Below are 24,622 nucleotides of genomic sequence, written 5' to 3'. Positions count from 1 at the left end.
AGCTACCCCAGATTACGCATTACCGCCCCACCTGCAGAAAATGCGGATCTGCTGGTGCCAAAACACAGTTTATTTCGCCAGTACACAAATTTAAACCACGAATACGTAAAGCCAAATAACATACTGGGGAAAAATTATTTTAAACAACGAAAATCGGCGGTTAGGATAACCAATGTTAACCAGGGATTACTGTATTTCAGTTATTCCCAACCAGTGATACTTATTTATCACCATCAACCTTATCAAGGACTAGCGCAAGAGGACATCAGAAGACAGTACCAACGGAGTAGGTCACACCCTACCCCTATCAATATCAGTTCTGGGTTTACATTTATGATGCTAAGATTTCAATTCTTACGTCTACCTAATGATTCTGTAGCCATTTTCGTCGGCCTCGTAGATGACCTGTCTTTTGAGGAAGCCGTCACTGTAGGAGAAGGAGCCTCGTACTTTGAGGCCGTCTCGTACCTCATCACGGTGCTGCGTCAAGCCGTTGACCTGATCCTCCACGTCCGAGGAAAAGTAATAGCGGGCGTTTCTAGCAGCCAGGCGTTGCTTGTCTCGGACACTGGGCTCCTCGGCTCCCAGAGGAGACTGGAACATTGCCAGGACGACCACGGCTGTCGGCACCAGCTAGAACAGCCTCTTCGTGGCTAACAAGCCTCATCCTCTACACATGTACTGAAGTTGATAATTAACTCCATTGAATATGGTCGTTCTTGAGAAGCTAATCGTTCATTTGGTCAAGAAATTCCCCGCCTTGTATGGAGCTTGCAGGTTCCTATCTTGAGCCAGATTAATCCAACTCCCCCCACCAATCTTTACATCTAGTATTCTCTCATTTATTCCTAGATCTTCCAAGTGGTCTCTTTCCTTCATATTACGCGATCAACATTTTCTGTACTCGGTAAAAGTTTTATATTTCTAATATAACATATTGACTTATTAACCTGGCGTATGTGTATCATAGGTTTGGTCAGGATTGAGGCTATTAACGTGTCGAAAATTTATATTTGTTTTTCCTCGGCCCCTATAAGCTAATTTGGGAAATTTGTAGAGATTGTCCACTTGTTACTCCACTTCATATTTCAGGTTATCAAAGAAACGCACACATAAGAAGTTAAGAAGCACATACACAATGCTAATATATGAAAATATTAGTGTGTCCGCACCTCATCTAAAGTTTATCTTGAAGGTAACACAAATAAACACTGACTGACGTGTCAAAACTATCAGAATGACTAGAAGTCAATGACTTTACCTTAAAACCACATTTCTTGCTTAATAGTCATGTTATGAAGGGATATGAGGAAAGCAAAGGCAAAGTTCTACCCACTGTCGATCTCTCCACTGTTAAAGTGATTAACGTCTTGCTCTAGCAACTTTATTGTCTTAAACGGTTCCTGTTAAGTACCGGCATCATCCAGGTAAGTCAGTCACTTCATTCTGTTTGGTTAAGGTTTATCTTTGTAAATATTTGTCTCAATAACGAACTATTTTGTGTTATTTCTCAAACAATACAAGATGAAACAACATTATCCGTGAGTTCTATCTGTCGAAGAAAGCCAAACGATGTCAGAAACCCTGACACATTAATAAAAACAAACAGAGAATTTATGTGTGACAGTGACACGAACGGCAGCAAAACTTGTGCTTTCACTTACCAGTCTAAGCAGCGGCATGATTGCAAAGATACTAAAATCTAGCCTTCCACTGCTTGCCATTTATATGAATCTAAAGGTGTTGATATATGCTGAAGAACAGGATTCACACAAGACATCCGAGTACCAAGGCTAAAAACAAAATTTGAACAAAACAGCGTGCGTATATATAAAGGGAAGTACTGATGCCATCTTTAATTCGTGGTAATGGAAGTCGTGTCTTCTTGAACAAGACAAGTGGGTCTTGACCTCAGGATTTCAGTCAATAAGAATAGTCTGTGATGGTGACAAATAGAGTTATTTTTTTGTCTTCCTTTGGAGACAATTCAGACATATTCAATTACAATAAAGGCACTAAGACATCAAGTATGTTCATGACGGCATGGCATGGGCTATTTCGTCAACACACACGACAGCGGACAAAGTGGCGACAGCCCTGAAGATGGAGACATTGTTTCTCTGAAATGCTGGCATCTACCTACGAGTCTACACGGCGCCCAAACCCCAAAGAATAACAACAGATCGAGATTTATTTGTGTTGGGGGGCGACCTACATCTTCCCGTTTACTCCTGACTCCTCCTACAATGCGTTAACTGAAAAAGTTGAACTCATCTGTCACCAGCGCCTGGCTATTAGGTAAGTTGATTTTATTCTTTCTACTGAGCGATAATTGACTCGTATTGGAAAAGCCTTGTAGCGTCTGGCGGTGAGTCATGCAGCTCCAGCCAGAAGTCGCGAAGTGACAAATGCTTTAAACTTTATCAGTGAATGCACTGTATGATTTCTCATTACAATCACAAACACATAAACGCATTTTTTGTGAAATGACTGGTAATCTAGTAGATCTTCAGCATTTAATGATACTGCACGATGATGGGTGTTATACTGACTATGTATGACAACTTTGTAAAGAAATGAAAGTCCGCAGAAAAACGCGTTCTAGTCACGCACCTCCGTTTATATCGCATCAAAATACTTTTCGTTTCAGCAAACGTGACCTGTAATTTGCGTGTAAATCGACCACAGAGGTATACGTACGTCTCTATTAGTCGTGGCACTCCAAATACCACGTTATGCTCAACTGGATCTGAAGGCACAATAGAAAGAAACATTTCCTCACCCATGCCCCTTAAACTATGTTTTATTTAATAGACCGACGTATAACAAAAGAAATAGAAGGAAGGCTATACGAAGATTAGAACGCTTAGAGATCGATGTCGAATCGACCACAAATGCTAAGATTCTCGGCGTTTCGATCTTTGTTAACAATTTTTAAGACAAAGTACTAACATAAGAGAGCACTGAATTATGAACGTTCAAATTAACGTTTGTCAAAATGTACGCTCCCTCAACTGTTTAACGATGTGTGCTCTGTCCCAATCGATGGCAATTAATCGTTACATTCGACGGCAGAAAAGAAAATTGCAGTCTATAAATTGATGGGACATAAAGCCTGCATATAAATTGCTCAATCATTTCGTCTAATGACTACTGTCAAACAACAAGCCATTAATAATAGACCAATAAAGAGGTGTTTACCTGGTTTGTTAGCACATTATATTTCCTATGCAAAAGTATCAGGCGTGTGTTTGGAAATGTTTGTAGGTTAACTAGCTTTATTTGTAAAGCTGTGGTTCTTTGTATTACGCTTAATTACTGAGATGGTGAACAGCAGAGTGACACAGGCAAGAATAACTATGAATTTTGGATAGACAGTTATAAATATTGTAGAACAAATCCTATGACAAAAAATGAATAGTTTATTTTGTATTTAATGTATGAAAAATTGTTCGCCCACATTATATTATAAGCAGGATATAACATCTGATGGCTTAACACGTTAAACAATAGTTTCTTCGACCCAATATTACGCTGTATGTAAGATAAAGTTTAACTTTACACAAAATACCCAAACACGCCCCACGACAAAATTCCCACTCTATTCAGGACACAGACATCCTAAATTTTGCGGAGGCGGAAACCACGTGTGCTTAATCCTGTAGGAAACAAATGCAACAAATATTAAAACGCGTAATTACAAAAAGGGACTAACTAACTAACTAGATGGCTTACCGAACCCGAAGGTTCATCACCGAATTAACCAAAGCCCTCCACCGGACCCTGTCCTGGGCCAACAAAATCCAGTTTCCTTCAACTCCTATCTCCCATAGATCCCGCCTGAGATTATCCTCCCATCTACGTCTAGGTCTCCCCAGCGGTCTCTTCCCTTCAGGTTTCCCAACCAGTACCCGGTGCACACCTCTTGTCCCATCCATGCGCGCTACATGTCCCGCCCATCTCACCCTTCTCGACTTAATCACCCTCACAATACTGGGGGAGCAGTACAGATTTTTAAGCTCGTCATTGTGCAGTTTTCTCCACGCCCCATCGTCTTCCCTCCTAGGCCCAAATATCCTCCTCAACACCCGATTCTCAAACACCTGCAATCTGTGTTCCTCCCTCTGAGTGAGAGACCATGTTTCGCACCCATACAAAACAACAGGCAAGATTATTGTTTTGTATACTTTAATTTTCAGGTTCTTAGAAATCAGACGGGAAGACAAAATATTTTGGACTGAGAAGTAGCAAGCATTTCCGGAATTTAGTCTCCTCCTAACTTCCTCACAAGTATCATTTTGATTTGTTATTGTTGTTCCCAAATATTTGAACTTTGTAACCCTTTCAAAGGATTTATTAGCTACCCTAAGATAATTTTGCCCGCCTGTCTTCTGATGACGAGATACTAACATGTACTTAGTTTTTTCTGAATTTACTTCCAGCCCCACTTGTCTACCAGCCTCTAGTAAAACTTCTGCGTTCCTCTTTATTGTATTTATATCGTCCCCCAATAAATTAACATCATCAGCATATGCCAATAGCTGATGTGTCCCGTTCAATTGCAAACCCTCCTGCCTACCTTGGACCTTCCTGATGGCGTATTCTAGCGCAAAGTTAAAGAGCAAGGGAGACAAAGCATCTCCTTGTTTTAGACCGTTCTTGATGAGGAATGTCTCAAAAAGGGACAGGAAGCGAAATCTTGTATCCAAATATATTCCATTTAATGTTATGTAGATGAACTAAATATCCATGGCCTATCCCATTCATTCGCCGAGAAGGACAGAAAAAATCCAAACTTGGGAAAACGGTAATCTATCAGATATCACAACTGGAAGCTTGAAGCTTTTCCGCCGTTCTAACACTTTTTGGTAATTTTACCTTCCTTGTGATGTGTCAATTTTTGTATTGCCTTGCTTGTGCAATTATAATTACTGATAAGCACGCAGCCACTGAGTCCGCATTTCGCTATTAATAGAACTCGATTTGAAGCTTCAAAGACCATGTTAATCAGTTAACACAACAGATTACCCCAACACACCTCCATCTGATAGCTCCCGTAACCAATATAAACTTTAGTGCGTTGCCAGCAATAGCGAAAACATTAAAAGGCCTATTATAAGATATATCACATCAGCTCTTTCCATTATCAAATACACTACGTATGTGTGATTGGAAACGTAAGGAGCAGCCTAATGAAGGACAAAAATTGAACTGTGCTTTACGCCATCTTGCATCATAATGATAAATTTTAATTGACTGTGAATGTTTACAGACGGAAGACATTATCCGCTACATATTTTTCATGTTTATCAAGCTGAAAGTCACATTATGCTTCGAAAATAATCGCCAGCAAGACTAAACTAGGGTCATAACTTGCGGTGTGACAACTTGAGTAACATAATCCTCTGGAATATTTCATATGGCGTGCGCATCAGGACAAGAGAAATTCTTTCCGTAGTTCGGTTCCCGTTACTACTTAATTCATCCTGAACCGTTTATGCTTAGAGTAGCACAGAAACTAGAAACAATGTAACAGCAGTTTATGACAAATGTGCAGATACGGACGGGTGTAAGCAAGTACGTTATATACTTTAAACTATGGAAGGAAGAAATTAAAACAGGAACACCTAAAAGAATAAACCACTTGAGACATAATAGTACATCGAATCATAATATTAGAGACACTCTTGAAGAGAATGGGCTACTTACCTTCTATTTTAAAACAACATTTACACAATTTCCCTCTGAAATTTATTTAATTAAAATATATAAACTAATTAACTAAATAATTAACAACACCACGGCAGCAAGGCGAAGATCCAACATATTCGTTAGTACCAAAGAGCGTCATTGGATACGATCCAGACAAAGTTCCATTCACCTCACAACATAATTTAAGAACCATCTCAATGCTGTTCTCCCATACTTTCTCGGTCTTCCAAGCAAATTTTTACCAAGAGATTCCCTCCATCTTAACCGCATGCCTGCCCAATTGCGACCTTGCAATGTTGACGGTAGCTGTGAATATATTGGAGCAATCGCATACAGCCGACAAGGTTTTGTCCTCCTGAGCAGGGGTAAGATGTACATCGAAGTTGTGCCTACGTTTAACAATACGCAGGCCTATTGAAAGTATAAATAAGCTCTAAGCGTTAAACGTAGCAGCAGATGCAGATAAAAAGTCCAGCACAAGACAGCTGTAACAATCACCGTATAAAGTTGAGTTACAACACTACGAATTACGAAGGCCTCGGCATATAAACAAATATAAGAGGAACAGCATGTCAGATAACACAACACGTAATAAATCAGGGGTAAGACCGCGAACGACAATTGTGTGTGTGTGTGTTGGGGGGGGGGGGCAAGAAGAGGCAATGAAGGTCAAGGGGTCCTGTAATAACAAAGATCGCGTGCAGACCTCGTGCACGCTACTTGTACACTAGCAGGATGTATGCATTAGCTGACGGACTACGAACTACGTTCCGTCCCGTGTGGAAGCAACCATAGAATAAATTACTTTGAGGATTTTATCTAATCTGATCTTCGGCATCTGTAATAGTCACTACAACCAAGGCTCTTCCTGTGCTAAATTAAGATGTACGTATAAAAAAATTATGCCACACATGGCACTGTTAGCTATACATATGACGTTCTGAACGCTGTTAAAACTCTGAATCTTTCTAATAATCTAACCTAATCTAACCTGATCTAACGTAGCCAAAGCCGACCTAACTGATCCTACCTACACCTAACCTCACCTATTCTAACTTAACCTAAATTAACCAAATATGTCCTAACGTAACGTAACGTAACCCACCTGAAAATACATTAAAATATCGGGAAATGCCTGCGCATACCGGTAAATGGGGCAAATTCGAGCCTATCAGGGCTTACTGGGCAATCCAGGGTATACAGGTGAAAAACGGGCATATTCAGTCCAACGCAATCTAACTCAACCAAATCTACACTCTTAGCAACTCATTCCGCATGATCGTTTGCGCATACGAACGATTGAAAGTTCTTTTTAATACATTTGCCTCATCGCATTCTCTTCTGACTGCAGCCTGCGGATACAGGCCTATACGTTTCCATTAAATATCACTACAATTTCAACTGTTCAGTTTCGTGTGAGTAAATCCGATCAGATTTCTTGCCTCATTAAAGTAGAATATTTCTTACGAAGCGAACTTTAGCTTGCATAATCAAGAACCTTCTTGTTTATAGAGCCCAAAGATCATCGGCGTACAAGGTAGCCCCGCTCGCCTCTGGAACCTGTCCTGAACCAGATGAATCCAGTCCACATCGTCACAAATGCTATTTCTGTATCATCCGTTTTAATATTATTCTCTGATATACGCAAGGTCTCTGAAGCTGTCTCTTACCTTCACGTTTTCCGACTAAAATTCTCAAGAAGTAACTTATCGCTTCCATGCGTGCTGCATGCTATGCCCACTTAGTTGTCTGATTTGATCACCGAGATGATAATATGTGGCGAATTCAAACGAAGATACGTCAGAAAGGAGATAATTAAAGCGTTCAAAACTATTATATCTTCCTGTGCATATTTCTGCAATAATCACTATATATAATGGAAAAGTTGCCATGTACATAAAATATTTTATTTTAAACGAACAATTATTATTATAAAAATTGATAATTTCATTAAAGGAAGTAACTTATCAATATGTGAACCTATCTGTGATAGTGAGTTAGTATAATTTTCAATAAGTTGGCATGCAGTTTCCATAAATTCGTCCATCACGAAGTGCAAACATTTAGATCTGAATTGGTGAGTCGTTATTTCCGCTTTCTTTATAGAATGACAAAGTACTCTCAGTGGAACGAATTCATCCATTATGTACGTATATACAGGCAGGCCTAGGAGCGAAGTGACACAGCGACCAGTCCGTCAGTAAATGCCTACGAGCTTCAACAAATGGAACTAGGCTTTTATAGCCAATTCTTATATACAGGTATTTTTACACCATAATTTCTTCGCTGTCTCCCGTAAGAGCAGTGTATTGTTACTTAACATACCATGAGACAAATACTGAGAAAGAGGCTTAAATGTTCCAAAGTTGTGTCACGCTCATAAATAAAATTACAGTATTTTCAGGATTAATATTAGTTTCATACTACGTGTCTAAAAAAAATCATTCAAATTCCAGAGCTCAAACTCACGATCGCAATTCTGTCATAGGGACAATCACCAAAACCTGTCATAATCTTTACAAGTTTCGAGGTACAGTATGACTTGTCAAAACCATTGAAAGCTAGCGCTACATCGTTGAACAGAATCAATCAGGCAACTTAAGCGCATGCGGGCTGCATAACCGCCAAAGTGGGGACCCGATGACAACGAGGTGGTGGACCGCAGTGTTCCGACCGGCTGGATGCACCCGGCACACACTGGCAGGAAGCCGCCAAGCTCCACTCGTAAGTTAAGGCAAGTCAGTCTTACGTACTGTCACTGTTATCATTACGACCTCGAATTTGAGCAGGTTCTTTGACTTAAGATAGGGTCAAAACTTCGGGCATAAAAAGAGACGGAGAGGTTTTTGACTAGCTGAGCGACTGTTGGCTTTTAAAACGAACATTGCTTCACGAAATTATTAATAGTTAACTGTGTTACGAATTGTGTGCTAACATTATTATTATTATTATTTGTTGTTGTTGTTGTCGTCGTCATAAAACGCATCTGGGCGGATTATTCTTTGGCTCAGGATAGGGACTTTCGATTTTATAAAATGAGCCCACTTTCGAACTAAATGTGCGACTGTTAGATTCCTAAGAAACACTCTGGTCCATGGTGTTACTTTAACTGTATTACATATCAGATGTATTGCTCTTACTACAATTATTAGGACTCTGGCATAGACGGAGAAACTTCCGGGTGTCATAAAAAGCGGGCAATTTCGGATTAGCTGAGTAACTGTTCGGTTCTCAAGAAGAGCACTGCTCCATGGAGTTCTTTTTAACTGTGTTATGTGTCTAATTTATTGTTGTTATTGCAATTATTATAAATCAGACCTGATCAGACGAAGCAACTAACTGTATGGTTAATTTTATTTCAAGCAAATTTTCTTCGTTGGTGAGATTTTTATTAAAATGCTACTACAATGATGAGAATTTATAGCTGATTGGCAGATTACTTTCTTAAGTCGTGCTTGGCGTAACTATTTTTGATGGGTGGGGGTTCCTTGGACATGCAGCACAAGCTGAAATGTATTATTACTCTTTTCGCTGTAATTCCAAATTAAGTTAATGAAGAACTGAAGCAGTGTCAGCTTCATTATCAAACTGTCAAAAGAGAAAAACGCAAGTAAAATTAGATTGTCTTTCAACCAGGAATATGTGAATCTCATTTCTGGGTTCGCATATTACGGTTATTTCCCACGACCCACTGGCGCTGTAGGTGATGCTAAGGCGGTGAATAGAAAATTTCTAAAGGCACAAATCTGGGCATGGAGACCGGCTATCCTGACTGAAGGTTTTAATGGTTTTCCTGAGACCCTCTAGGAAAATATTGTGATAGTAACATAAATTAGTCCACGACAGATTTCTTCCTTGTCCTTTACAATTCGCTACTCATTTACCATCCTATAATTTGACTTAATATATTGGGATCTCTCATGCGTTCATTGCAATATGCGCACAAAATAAAAGCGAACATGTCTGATTTTGCCTGTCCAGCTGTCGACAGATTTTAATCAGCGGACCGCTGGAGACCACCCCAAACTCGTACTTTTTCAATCGCTAACTAGCTAAGAACCCAACTCCATGGAGCAGAGTCCTTCTTGAGAAGCAAATAGTCGCTCAGCAAGACAAGAAATTCCCCGTCTTTTATGCATCCCAAACGTTCATTCTAATGATCAGCCTTGGTCCCTAGCCTGAGCCACATAAATCCAGGTAAAGATGGATGTTTTCTCGTTTGTTACGCCGTGTAGTCTGGTACAAACTGCTTCAGTCATCAAGGTAATTAATCATCGCCCCGATGGTAAACTTCTACGAGACTACGCGGCGAAACAAACGAGAAAACACCCATCGTCATACTCGCAGCCTTGAGAACCTAAAATCCCATGTAGATCCGCATAGCCTATTTTTTAGTTCCATTTTAATATTATACCCCATGAAATTTTGCCAAGTGATCTCTTTCTTTCAAATGTGTCAGTCTGGGTCAACAATACTGTTCAAGTGACTGTCATATTGACAGAATATTTCATAGAATTTTAGGTACAGACTAAATGGCAACGATCATTACACTATTAGAATACTAAACTAGACACCACAATGAACAATGCTCCACATAATTTAGACTACTAATTACAACTATAATAGGCCTTAGAGAATAATTAAAACTTGTAACTGAAGAAGCTTCCAGCCCGTGGATTCAGAAAACAAACTGACTACAAAACTTCCCGAGTCTCAAGAAACAGTGACGTCCAGTTACCGTCCAAGTGCTTCTTCCCGTTTCCCTGAAAGACTGGAAGACTGCGTAATAAATAGTTTCTTCATTTTTTCGATCTTTGTACGTACCAATGGTAATCGTCTTCTCGGAACCAGTGATTTTCGTTAATTTTGTCGTTCCAGAAGGGCTCCGTGCCTAGTACGGGAAGTTAATCAAATGGATGATGGATTCTCTTATCTTTCGTACTCAGTTCTGTCAAGAGAGGACAGAAAAAAGCCATCATCCGATCGACCGAAAGATATCTGGCGTGGGAAGACTAATAATGCCTCCTAACGCATGAGGGATTAGGGATCTTCCCTACTTCGAGTCTTATCGTATTTAGTAGAACGATGGATAAAATTATGAGGTTTTTGGGTTCTTAGCGGGGTTCTCATGTCCATGTCAGTACCTCAGACGTAATGAAGTTGTGTTCGTGCTGTACTTCATCAGCATCAAGAAAGGAAAACCGTTTTAAAATGGCCTACCCGGACAAGACGGCCATTCCGTGTTATTTTCTTACCGATTTGGCTAAATGACGATCACGTGTGCATTAGCGCGTCGAATGCTCAGAAAAATCGAGGACGGCTCTGCAACTTACTACTGCACTAAACTATTCATTTGAGTGCCTCATCCGTTTAATTTTCTCCCCTGTTTTAATGAACATTTGCATTGTGCCATTTAGAGACACCGTTCCTGAATAATATGCAAGAAGCTTTAATCTGTTCCATCAAATAACTTTCGTGTCAAGCAGTGCAGTAACAAGTCTTTTACCTTTCACGTCTGAAATAATATTCAGAAAGGCTTTCAGGAAATGTAAAACGTAACACAGATTTATGCACTCTATGTATTAGTTAAACATTATTTACATGACACCAATACAGCATATATGACAACATTTATCACTGTCAACACCTAAAACCTTTGGATAACGTGCAGGATACCTACGAAAGTACAAGGATTCAATCAATGGTAAGTGCATTTGGTAATAATACTGTGAAAGTTTTCAGTCCCAGCGAAGTGTCCATAGAACAGACGTTGGTCTGTCTGCATTAAAACACGACGCTACCGCAATGCTGCATAAACAATGTGCACAAATCAGGTTAGTGCCCGTCTCGTACACCATTTCTCCATGCAACTTCTATTACTTTACATTTTGAGTAGATCGAAAAATACTGGAGACGTTTGGACCACCTGAACAACCATTAGTTCCTCAAAAGGCAATCAATAAATAAGTCTTATTTATGTTCGCTGTTCAACAAATGAAAACTGATTGGCACCACCAAGATTAATCCGGTATGCATTAGTTTATATGCTTTGTAAGTTACATACGTCATGACACTCATGTGACGTCCGACGTCCGACGTCCGAGTTAACGCAGCCTTCCGACTGGCACAGCTTCACGTAGCTGTCGTAACACGTTGGTAATCAATCGTTGTGTCTGATGTTGCTTTAATATCCGGCACTCTGAACAGCTGAGAATCGCCACCGCGGCGCACCAAGATCATAGACACGCAACAGTCGACCCATTGTTATACCAGCATTTAGGAAATTATAATGTAGGTACAAACGAGTGTTTGGGGGTTCATTACATGACACCAGAATTCGATTAATAAACACGAGAAAATTGCCTGTGCCGCGTTCTTACTGCTACAAATAAGCTAAGTCCTGCAGGTCACGGAAATTGTCATATGTACTCGTAACACATGGAAGGAATAGGGCCGAATTACCCTCAAAAAGAACATCGTAAATATAGATGGTTGAATTTTCAATAATTATTTATGACGTATTTAAAACAAACTGATTAACAGGATCACGGTTAAATCCGCGCATTTGTATTACGATATGTTGGCAGGTGATTGGCTTCTGTATTTCAAACACGTTGCGTATACTATGGTAAATCTAAATTCATTAAAGTAAAGTAATCATTTCCTTAATGCCGCATTGCTGTCAATCAGTGTAATCATAGTCGTTTTACTTTGTTTAACACAAAATAATTTTTCTGCTAAAATAGTAAAAACGTTGATAAAGCCTTGAAAATGAGGACAGAGATGGTCCTCGAAACGTCGGCGATTAATCAACATCTAGCACGGCTGATAGCCCGAGAAGACTTAATTAATGAAAGCCGCCGTGAAAGCTTCACATCATATACGAGTAAAAACCTGTTAGTCACGGGAACACCAGTTCTGTTTTATCTTGAAATATTATCTAAGAAAAGTATGTTAGAAGCTAGTCGAAAAGCGCCTAAACTCTTCATAACTGATTCTATTATCTTTTTCGTGCTACCGTGTGTTGAACTAGGCATGTCTGCAAGTTCCATGAGAAGCGCAGTTTTCATAGTTTCCTTATCGACGCTACGATCTTCCGATATGTTCGTGTTGCCAGACCCTAAAATACTCATAATGTCTCTTGTCACTACCCGCAATATTAATTCTAGTTTGTAAACAAAAGAACAACGCGTGTGCAATATCAATGTAACAACTTTATTAATATGTCAACTAAATTCAACATCTATGAAAAATTGGTTAGTAAAATCTGCGAGAGCTTGGTGTATTCTTGGGACAAAAATTTCAGACATAAAGAAAGTTACAGTTACATAGCTACGTGCCATGTCAAAATTAAACACAGCACAACATTTACAACGAAAATATTGTGAAAGAAACAAAAACATTAAGCTTTGTTCGCATGATAAATATGGCGAATACTGTCAAATCTCAGAATTATTCAGAGAATCTTTGGAGTCGTCTGTAAACTTCCAAATACGCTGTACAGTGTTGGTTTACACACTTGAACTTGAAGGAAGTAGCTTATTATAATAATAAGGGACAAATATACAAAAATCTAGCAGCCTAATAAAGGACAACTAGCCCTGTCGAGAAAAATCCTTCTTCAAAGTTTAATAGTCTCAAAGGCAGTAAAGAAATTCCGCATCCTTTATAGAATTCCTAAGGTTCATTACCATGTTCACAACAGCAAGCCACTGGTATCTTTCCTGAGCTGGTTGAATCCAGTCCACAACCTAACACGCACTTACTTATAAGAACAACTTTATTAGCATCAAAATAAGCGTCGTTTAAGCTGCATCTTCCCTTCAGGGCTTCCGACAAAAACTGTATGGATTTATCATCCCTCTCATCAGTGTTACATGCCTCGTCTATTTCATTCCCCTTCACGTGATCGCCCTGGAGAGTGAAAGTTATGAAGCTGCTCATTATATAATTGTATTCAATCTTGTTACTTTTGTCCTCTTCGATACGAATATTATACTCAGCACATTGTTCTCTAATAATTTTAATGTGTTCTTCACGAAACGTGATAGACTAAGTTTCACGCCCATACTAAATAAGTGATGTCAGAATTTTGTATTTTAATCTTTACATTTTTAGATAATAGATGGAATGGACTGCACTGAATAAACAGAAAGAAAGACAGAACCAGTTCCTGAATAAAAACAAAAACTTACTTTGACATTTTGAAATATGCGGTCGAAAAATACTGACATCTCATCCTAAGAATAGGCTACAGAAAACGAAATAAATTGAAATCCATGCAGTCACCGACCCACCAAAAGACGCAGCGATTTGAGCCGCTGTTGTCAGACAATATATCTCATGCAGTTTGCTTCTTTAGTGCTGACAGATACTAAAACAGATGATCTGAAAATCACGCAACATTACTTCAACATAAACTGTACTTGGTTCGGATACGACAGGGCTTTTTCTTATAACACGTGTAAGTTACTCTATAGAACTGTCAGGATTAAAGTAAAGGACTCGCTTGAAATCTTTGTTCAGAACGCCTGTGTATATATGCCTACAATGCCCGTCATACCAGAGTGCAGACAAGTTGCCGCATGGGAAATGCGTTAAAGAAAACTAACTGAGAAATTTAAGAACATAGGTACACAAAAGCAAAGAATATAACCAATCAGGTCACAATAGTCAAGTCAATAACGTGCCTTAAACCATTTCTTCAGTGTTCGTCTGATTTAACTATTTAAAGACTAACGGTCGATATTACTGAGTCGGGATTTTTTATTTTTGCCTACGTACGTCTGCACTCAGAGGCCATTCTTACAAAAGGAGATGATCAATCATCTCAAAAGAAAGAGTCTAGACACCATGTAAATGGTGCCCAATATGCGGCCGTCACATTCCAGTAATCGTGATACAAAAATGCCAAGAAGTGTCATTCTTAAAACGTTTTCCAAACTTCTTTGTCGCAACTCTTATGACAATTATTTGAAAGCTGATATTGCTGACTTTAAAGAACAAACAGAAAATGTTCGTTTTACGCCGCTATTAATGGCAAAACATAAGCGTATTTTAAGTGATTCTTAACAACCACAGAATTATCTTCACAAAGATACCATATTGCATATAGCAATAAATTATTATATTATTTTTATTTCGTTAAATATCTCCCAAGAAAGTTTAAAATACACACGATTTGCATTAATGAGATCTATACAGTATAAGATCGATTTTGTGTTCATGTGAACTGGAGATCATACTCGTATTTGACTTACATAAATTAAATTAAAATTACCCGACAGAGTTTAATAGGTATAGGTCTTCATACCAAATTGCATCTAAAATCAGTACAAACTTGCGAAGATGGAGCATACGAAGTGGCAGACACCTCATTTCAATTATGTTCTCTTTAGTGTCTTCTGAACTCTCAAAACCAGGAAGTCCATTTATAATTTTAACGTGAAAGTCCTACTATTCTTCGAAAAACTTGAGTTCTTCGTAGAAAATATCTTCTTAAATTGCATGTTTTTCATCTCGATACAGCAAGTTCTAAAGTTGCGGGTACCGTTATGGACTCTACATGTGGAGAATCGTGAACACTGGATAAAGCATTCGCCTTCAGCCAACTAGGATTGACTATGGACTTCGCTGTGCTGTTAGAACCCTACACGAATAAAACTCTCCGTTGTAAAACTCGACAATCAAGAATTGGATGAGTTTCCAGACATAAATGTGAGTAACGAGTCGTGAATTGTTCTTCAACTATTTTTCAACTCACTTAAAATTGTTAAATATACTTATCTGGGGGCAAAGTTTTCCGGTTTCAGTCGCTAATGATTTATTTTCTGGGCCATTACATAGGTCACTGTACTCAAGCGCCGGTGTCCAGACGAACCATGCGTCCAAAGCTGTATGTTACACGTTCGCGCTCACACTTCGTAATGGCGTTGGGATATGGGGAGCCTGGCACCAAATCGTGGCACACGAGTTAGGGGCGAATGTCTTTAGCCAGTCTGAAATTATTATTTCCGTCCCAGTGTCTTTATTCCTTCCCTTTCCATAATGCGTCTCTAATGATGCAGCAAATAGAATTACGCGTAATTCACATATGAAAACAACCGATAACGAACAGGATAGAAAAGAAAACTTCGACTTTTTTGTTACAGTTTTCTTTCTGCTTTGGTGAACTACTGAATTATCAGGTGGCTCCAGAAGTTACTGCAGACAAATTCGTAAGAACCAAATGCAGAATGAAGATGGTTTAACATCTTTGGTTTCACAACAATCTAATTCCGAAATCTTCCTTGCAATATTATCTTCAAGTTTCTGTATCAACAACTCATTTTTTAAATTATTTCAGAATCCTAGCATAGTCACTAGCTTCTGGTTTTGAAATCGTTTCTATTTTTTTAACCCGATTCTCTTAGGTAAATAAACAGAACTTTGTTTTTGAATTCTCTCACTTGGGTTCTACCTAGAGTAACTGACCATGAGACAGTCCAAGATCAAAACAATTTAAGCGTTCACACACAAATATAAACGGAAAGTTTCGGGTAGAAAGGGATTTGGTTATAGGCCTGTGTGTGCTGTGAGATTATGTGGCTGAAACGGTTGGTACCCCTGTTGGCAGCCAGTACATCCGTGAAGATTCTGATGCCGCCCAAGGGACCAGGAGGCAAGGACAGAGGGGTCCAAAACGCGAACAGCAGCGCCGATGCGAAAATCCACTGCGATGAAGCCGCAGGACACCTGAAGATGGGAAACTACACAAAGGCGCTCAATGGCTACAATTCGGTGAGAACACATCAAGAATTGACGCCATTTTCGTGTTTGTTTCTTCATCCGGCCGAGTGCTTATTATTCCTGTTTTGTATTCGAGAGATCTTTGGTTCAAATCTCGTCTCGGAGACCGGGTATCTCGACTGATTTCGTGGTTTCCCTCAATCCCTAAAGGCTGTCAGTAGCTCAGAATATAGAGCAATAAATAGCAGGATGGTTAGTAAATAATTATAAAGGATGCTGAAGAAAGTTGTTGAGTCCCAACTTAAGGCATCATCCCAGCATTTGGCTGGATGAACTGAGCAGAATCACAGAAGTCATGGCAGGATAGACGGTTTTCAGACCGACATTTGAACCAGAGAACATTCGAATATGAAACAGGAGTGTTAACCACTCGGTCGCAACGTTCGGTTGATCTGACATGTACAAGTAGTTAAATATCTATCAATGATTCGTACTGACTAAGCATGCCTTAAAAATACACACAAGACATAAGAACTTCAATAATATTAATTAATTCAGACACAATATCATAAACTCTGACTATATTTCTAAAAGTGTTAACACACGAATTCAACTGGATCTGGATAAGGTCGATTTTCTCAACTCCAGTTACAGTTACGGCAAATTAAAACAGTAAACATGCGCACGTAAAACCAGAAACCCAGAACGAATGTTTCAGTAAAAGTCTAAAATCTTGCGTATTTATTTATTTATTTTAGATTACAATACATTCACAGTTCTTTGTATGAGAAACAGAACAAATTACAGAACACAATACTGTCTAATATCTTAACATTGTCGCAGGTCCTACTAGAAGCAGCCATCGGTTCGTATTTTATGCACCCCTTGAATAAAGTAACATCGCTAACAACAGGAAAACAGTCAATTTTACAGTTGCCCAAAAGATGACGATCTTGTACAACATAATCAAACCAATTCCCCGGCTTGTTACGAAACAATAGGATTTTCCTTCCGTGCTCTGAAGCTCCCTACTGTTATTGTACCATTTGAATGAAATATATCAGTGACACACCCCTCATTTCTCTCACAATTATTTCCACGAACTTATAGAGAAATCGTAGCAAATTAGACGCGATGTCAAACCACGACAGGTTAATAAGGTAAAATTGTCATCGAAGATTTCAGGGAGTTTAAATGCGATTATGGATTTTCTCGGTGCTGGAACTATATAGAAGTACTCTGTATTACTGCCTTTTCGGAGATATTTACTGTTTATATCTTCAAGGCGAAGTTTATAGCACGGCGTCAAAAGCAGAAACAAATCTAAAAATGTATTTACTGATAGCAAAAGGAGACCTAATGAACACTGACAAAAACAGATTTGGAAAGAAATATTTAAAATTCCCTTATTTTAAAATAATTGGTTATAGAAATGTGCGACTCTCTCTGTGTTGTATAAAAAAATAAGATTTCTCAATGTAAACAACGTAGCAAATTGAATGGGATAATTTTATTCGAATAAAAACTACACTTAAATAGAACAGGAATTACGCAGTGGAACTTTCACTACTCTAAATGTAATGGTTACACCGCCAAGATCCCGGTAGTGTTAACTCGTTTGTAGTAACGGGGTGCACCAGTGCTTCCATCTATTAGCGGACTTCTGATATTAATATTCAGTTGGGTCTAGAAACACGTTCTTTAAAGATGCGTAACGGTATACTTTATTTTGAAGTTAAGCCACTTTGTATGGCACAAGCATCCAATACTCAGCGAGATAATGAAAACAAATTCAACAAACTCTGTGTCTGTGCCGATCTACCAAATTTATTTGACAAAAAGAGGACTCGGGAAATAAAGTAAATATAACATTCACACTTTCGATTGAATGTTGAATTAATATTTTATATTACGTTAATATTAATTGAAAAAAACACAAATGTTTATTTTCCACAATATGCAACATATTTTATTACAAGCATAGAAGAATAACAAGAGCATTTGAAATTAACTTGACATGAATTGATTTGTTGTTGATGGGTTGCCTAGGTAACGAACAGGTAAGGCGCTTCTATGGTGTACAGCTGTGCGTGAAGGTGTTTGTGCATCACACGTATTTAAAATTTCGTAATTTTAAATATAATTTATTAAATTTCCTTATGTAAGTACTCTGCTCTCAAATCGCGATCCTGTGTTTAAAGCAGCTTATCATCAGAGTTCAAATATTGCGTCTGAAAACACAATGTTGTGGAAATAAAATATTATAAATCAGAATTCGACGTCCATGTTTACTTTGGAGAAAACAATAATACATATTGCTACTTATGTCGTACCAGTAACTCTTCCGAGTGACACAGTGAATTTAGTTTTGTATTTTGTTCCAGATGTTTAGCAAAGAACCATAACAACGTTTAAAGTATATTATGTTACGTAAATTTATAGGCACCTTGTGTGTAAACATATAACACTGTTCGGTTTTGTAAGTGGGTTTTACCATTATGCAGTATTGCGGTTAACAAGAAAGCATTTTTCAAAAGTTAAATACTAGAAGTTTTATATTATGGAATAGATTTAATAAAGAAAAGTTGAGAATGGGTTAAATCTTTCGTAGAGACTTAGATATCATAAAGATATATTACTACTACAACTACCACCACCACAAATTAAATTCAATTAATTTCAAGTAATCATAATGGCGGAAGAACATGTGAGACACGAAGCCAACTTTGTGAAAAACGAACCGATCGAGAAGCAAGAAAAGGAATCCAAGGAATCAAATCTAAGCGAACATGCGCGAGAGATTCTGAAAATCACCCGGGACACGGAATTCCTCCAAAGTTTCCTGAGGGTGAATATTGGAGCCGACTCTGAAGCCGATGACTCCAATCGTCCTCGACACAAAGGAGTAAAGAGAGCTGCTGATGAAAAGCCAGTATTACTACCGCCACTGCAGCAACTACGCGATCAGCAACAACAGCTACAGCAACTAGAACAGCAAGAAGAACAAAAACGACAAGCAGAAACTGCTGCAGCACGTCACAGAAAAGTTCGGTCTGCCGAGTCTCAACAAAACAAAAGTGCAGGGAAAACCACGTTTTCGCAGCTGACTCGAGACCTGAAGTTACGTAAGGGGCCTAAACGGGGACGAAAACGAAGTCGGATTCGACGGCAGGAAGAATGTTACACGGACAAAGACCGCGCTGCTGCCGTCAACATGGGCTCTCACGACATCAAGCAGTCGCTGAAAATGAAGAGACGTCTGGATCGAACTCGGGCCCTCCAGATCCCGGAGGAGGCCGAACCGGGGAATCTGCTGGCCCTTGGCAGTTGGGAAATGAGAAGTGGAGATGTTAACATCGCCATCAACTTTGTACACAAGGTGCTTTACTGATAACCACGCGTGCGTCATCATTAGCCGTAGGACCAGCTGACATCTGGGTGGGCAGGATATCAGTCGCACAGTGTCATTATCCTCAAAGCAACACCCTAATATGGGCTCTATAATTTCCTCAAACAAGCAGTAGATAACTCACCAAATACCGTGTGAAATGTAAGGAGATTAAGAAATTCAAAACAAATTAAACTAAAACACATTGAGAGGATTAATTAGAAAATACTGTGTAAAGTATTCTTGCTCTTCTGTTACTGCTACATGAAAATAAATTTTGGTAAGAAATTAGAACGCGTAATTGTCTTTAAATCAATGGTTCTCATTCCACAAGCAAAACTTATATGTACACTGTTTCAGGCCCTTGAGCTGAATCCTAGGGACAAGAATGCATTGGTAGCAAGAAGTAAATGTTATCTTCAGCTGGGAGAACCTCAGTTGGCATTGAAGGATGCTGAGACAGCTCTCCATGGAGACAAGAACTTTGTCCGTGGTAGGAGAGAGTTGAATCATAAAGCATGACACAAGGTTCAGAACTCAGTGAGCACTGGTTTTGGTACAGCAATTAGTCTGTTTTTAATTTAAGAAAAAAATCATCAACAATGCACTCTAAACCACACAAGTGCACAACTCCAGTAGCTGAAAATGAAAGCACAATGGCACATGTTCTTGGTTATCAAGAAATTTATTTGCTTTTCAGGGAACTATTATTTTCTGCTCTGCAAATTAATGTTTTACCTTCGTATTTTGTACCATTCTACACATTTTAATTCTTCTTAAAGCAAGACAAAATATGAAACTGCTACCAGTTTACAACAAAATGTATTTTCACAGCCAAAGAATGTATTATCTCTCCCAGTAAATTAAACTTCAGTAACACAATTCTCTTTGTGTTAGATACCACAGTTCAGAAAGATTACAGTGGGCTGAAGACATAACAGACTGGGTAAACAAGAATTACTTTGACATTTGTAGTGCAGAACCTTCAGGTTACACTAACAGAGCTGAGCCACAATAAGGTTTTTCAGCAGCTACCAAACATCATGTTACAGCTTTATGTATCTCTTCAAAGAACTGATGCAATATTTTGCATTCAAATTTTAATGTATATTCTTCTGTAAATTTTATAAACTAAATACCTCCAAAACAAAGAAAATTCTAAATAACTGCCCAAATTAAATTCAGACACCAGTTCTCTGAGTGGTAGATTTAAATCTAGTCCACTAAAAGTTAAACTACATTAATGGCACCTGGCAATTCAAGCTGACTTCCCTTACTGCATAACATCAAATGTAAACACTTCACATATTTATACTAATGTCACTGTGATCTTATATTTCAGCCATTTTCCAGAAAGCTGAGTCTCTCTATCATCTGGGTGACTTTGAGCACAGTTTAATGTATTATCATAGAGGCTTGCATCTGCGTCCAGAGCTTGAAGGCTTCCGTCTGGGAGTTCAGAAGGCTCAAGAAGCCATTGAAAACACCATAGGAAGTAAGTAATGAAATAAACTATTCAGGTGTGATGTCACATTCTCTTACATAACAACAGTTTCATAGGGTGACACACTAGAAGTGAAATCACAGCAATCATAGTCAGTTATCATCATCATCACGAATTATACTCTTTGTCTATTTCAGTTACAAAGACAAACTATTCCTTTCACTTTTAGTTATTTTCTACCCTTAGGTTTATATAGATACAGTGGCTCTGCAGTTCAGCCCTTTCATGCATTCTTTACAAATATTCCAGCCATTTATTTGGATATATATTTATTATTATATTGACATCTGTTATTCCACATCTACTACGATATCTTTATTACATTTATGATCAGTCATTTGTGACCATCTGAGGAAACATAATTCTGTTTTCCCCATTCTTCTCAGTCATTCATTCATTAATGCCCAATATTCAGAACCATATAAAATCACAGACAATATTCTTCCACACTACAGAAATTTATAAAGATTTTCTTTTGGTATTTATGTGTGTTTCACAGACTCATGTTAACTGTTGAAATATCTTTAGTATTACATTATATAATGAAGCAGATACTGATATTTGCAACTATTTCTTTATAGTTCTATGCATCAGTGGTATACATCAAAGTCAACTTTGTTCATACCCTGAATGATAATGACATTATTTAGAAAAAAGTGGCTATTATTTCATAATCACTTTGTGCTATTTATGCACTTTGAATCTTTTTACTCATTCATACCTATCTTTAACTTCTTCTCTCTCCTTACATTCCTTGATTTTTCATATCTTCTTTATAATTTTTCTTTTATACTTTCTTTTCTCTCTTCCTTTATCTCTGATTCCACCTTCCTTCAATTATGTTTCCTTCTTCCATTCCATTCTTTGTCATATTTTACACCACAGAACAGCTGCCACAAGCTCATGAATCCATACTGCCCACTGGGGGATCTCCTAAGAACATCAGCAGTGCCAGCAAGAGTCGAGGCAGCTCAGCTGCAACCAAGCAACAATCTCGTCAGCTCCTGGGAGAGCTGTGTGTGGATAAGGAATATCTAGAGAAACTTCTTGACCATCCAGGTAGATATCACAGGGGACATGTTTGAAACTCTTAATAAATTAATATATGCAGAAAAGCATAAACACAGTTAATGGACTTGTTGCATATATGAAACAACAGTTTATTATTTTCTTTATATTCTTACAGACATTAATTCTCGACATGATAAGAAAAGATTTTATGAAGTCCAGAGGTTATTTAGGAGAATATTCTGCAGTTATCTTTTCAACCTTATACAATTCAGAATTTCCTTGCAGGTGTCCAGAAATATTCCGCACATTGTTATAAATGTCAATTACAACACACTTTATGCAATTTTCAGTCAGTTTAATCTTTTCTTGATACAGACTGCAATTTTTCAACAACTGCAACTTTAGGACTATTAGTAACTGCTACTGACTAGTGATGAGAGCAATTTAAATAAAACTCAAGATAACTAATTGCAATTCTGTTTCTAAAACAGATAAACCTCCTTGGCACATGGCTTTCTTCCTCTTCCACGTACTGAAATTGTCTCAAATATACAAGGCAATGTAAAGATGATGATAAGGCATGCAGACTGTTAACCATTTTACTCTGAATCCTTAAAAGAAAAGGTTTATGTTGGGGACAATCATGAGAATCGATGTTAAAACTTCTCTGGCATTGTTATTTTAGAGAAAAGTCTGTGTTGTTTGATTCTTGGTATATATGCTGTCAAATCCACAGCTTAATTACTAAGGCAGAGTGGCTTTAAAGCACAAACATGAACAGTGTTGGAAGGAATAGTCATAACTGTTTTATGGTAGTGTTCTCATATTTGCCTACAATAACTAGGGTGACTACAAAAAACCTCAGTAAGGAAAGCTGACTCTTAGCCATCATTTAAAACAAGAATCTCCTGAACATGAAACCCACAACTTATAAATAATGTTATGTTTCTCTATGACTTTGGTTTTTGAGATTTAGCCACATTGCATGATGAAGCTGCTCTGACATTCTGGCCAAAATTGGAACAGTTTCAGCCTCATGTTCATAAACAAGTATTCACCGAAATGTTGAAACAGCTTTAACTTAATGCAGCTAAACCCCAAAAGCCAAAACTTACACATCAGAGTCTGGCTGTAAAATCCTAAGCATAAGATAGTTGCTATACTGTTTTCAGATATCAAGTGTATGAACCAACAAGATGATCAAAATACAATCGCTTCCTATGCTAAAGAAGGTGTAGCATTCCTCAACAGGAGAGAAGAGTTTTGGCGGCAACAACGACCAAACACTGCAGCAGCAAGAAGAGTAAAGAACCAAAGTGTCACTTAATTGTTCTACATACTTCAGTTTGTGCTGGACAGCAAAACAAAATTTATTTATGACCTGTCCGATACGACAAATAAGTTACAATATAATACAGTGGAACCTTGGTATAATGCGGCTTTTTGGGGACAGCTTCAGTACCCGTGTTATATGTGAAATATGTAAAACATGTAATTGTATTGGGGGACATGATCACAGCCACAGTATATCCGAGACCATGGTACAACGAGGCATGATGTATCTAGGTTCCACTGTATAGTTGTTATAAGTTTAATAAAAAGTAACAATCTGTAATCAGAATAGAAATTATCTCCATAGGATTATTCATAATGTGACAATATCAAAGCAAATATTTTGCTGTTTTATATTATTTATCCACATTTTAAGGCCTGTCACAAGACTTACGAAGCTGTTGGAATGATCACTGACATGTATTTTGTATACTGCATAAATTCAAATTTGTGAAACACTGGCTAGGAAACTTATGGACTATATTTTGCATGTTGCTGTAGCTATATTTCATGATGCTGTTAGTAGCTCACACTATGTAGAGTAGAATGGTAGTATGATTACTGAATAATGAATATGAAGAGTTACTATACAGAAGGAAGCAGTCATGGTGTAATTGAAGGTAAGCCTACTAACCTCGTATTATCATGAAGGAAAACCACAGAAAAAAAGCTTGTTAAGATAGTCAGTCTCCAAGACAAGATTTCAACCCAATACCCCCTGGGGAAAAAAAAAAAATCTAGCCACTCAGTTGCTATGTTCAATGATATGATAGAAAACAAATATGTTCAGAACTTTTAAGTAAATGAATATCCTTGACTTCTGAACATGCTACATTATGCAAACCATGAGAAGACCAATTATTTGTGCACCAACATATAACACAGCCTAATTAATTAAACTGCAGAATGATATGAATGTGTTACAACAAAAATTATGAATTACAGTA

General features: G+C 38.1%; 2 protein-coding genes across 5 annotated transcripts in view; one reads left to right on the top strand and one right to left on the bottom strand.

Annotated features, from left to right (window-relative positions):
- Positions 1–24,622, bottom strand: part of LOC110840380 (uncharacterized) — a 32,956-nt gene that overhangs the window by 7,709 nt on the left and 625 nt on the right. Inside the window, exons 1-2 of one of the 2 annotated variants that reach the window (XM_087352897.1) lie at positions 1,665–1,813; positions 469–633 (exon numbers count right to left, since the gene is read on the bottom strand). The exons of the other annotated variant lie outside the window; for it this stretch is intronic. The gene's annotated coding sequence lies outside the window, so the exon portion shown is untranslated. Of the gene's footprint in view, positions 1–468; positions 634–1,664; positions 1,814–24,622 lie in introns of those variants that run through there. 2 annotated transcript variants of the gene reach the window in all.
- On the top strand, positions 8,335–24,133 carry LOC110840546 (outer dynein arm-docking complex subunit 4). 3 transcript variants are annotated; one of them, XM_087352899.1, is made up of 6 exons: positions 8,335–8,436; positions 16,273–16,491; positions 20,189–20,321; positions 21,171–21,323; positions 22,218–22,391; positions 23,516–24,133. In XM_087352899.1, exons 1-6 carry the CDS (start codon positions 8,353–8,355, stop codon positions 23,668–23,670), a joined length of 918 nt encoding a protein of 305 aa, XP_087209025.1. In that variant the 5' UTR covers positions 8,335–8,352; the 3' UTR covers positions 23,671–24,133. The 3 variants fall into 3 exon arrangements, with proteins under 3 accessions (XP_087209025.1, XP_087209026.1, XP_087209024.1); XM_087352900.1 differs by having other exon boundaries at positions 8,355–8,436; positions 16,328–16,491; XM_087352898.1 differs by lacking the exons at positions 8,335–8,436; positions 16,273–16,491 and adding an exon at positions 18,440–19,819.

Source organism: Zootermopsis nevadensis, unplaced genomic scaffold (assembly GCF_977971745.1).
Source record: "Zootermopsis nevadensis isolate Lab colony 2312 unplaced genomic scaffold, Znev_1.0 Znev_ptg000021l, whole genome shotgun sequence".
Taxonomy (NCBI): Eukaryota; Metazoa; Arthropoda; class Insecta; order Blattodea; family Termopsidae; genus Zootermopsis; species Zootermopsis nevadensis.
Note: the sequence above shows the minus strand (reverse complement) of the source record. Positions and strands in the feature narration are given on the sequence as shown.

Excerpts from the sequence above, each read along its gene's own strand:
- LOC110840546 (XM_087352898.1), top strand. The coding sequence starts at position 19,133 with ATGGCGGAAGAACATGTGAGACACGAAGCCAACTTTGTGAAAAACGAA. Across the intron at positions 20,322-21,170 it reads AGACAAGAACTTTGTCCGTG|CCATTTTCCAGAAAGCTGAG; the intron begins GTAGGAGAGAGT and ends CTTATATTTCAG. Across the intron at positions 22,392-23,515 it reads GAAACTTCTTGACCATCCAG|ATATCAAGTGTATGAACCAA; the intron begins GTAGATATCACA and ends TACTGTTTTCAG.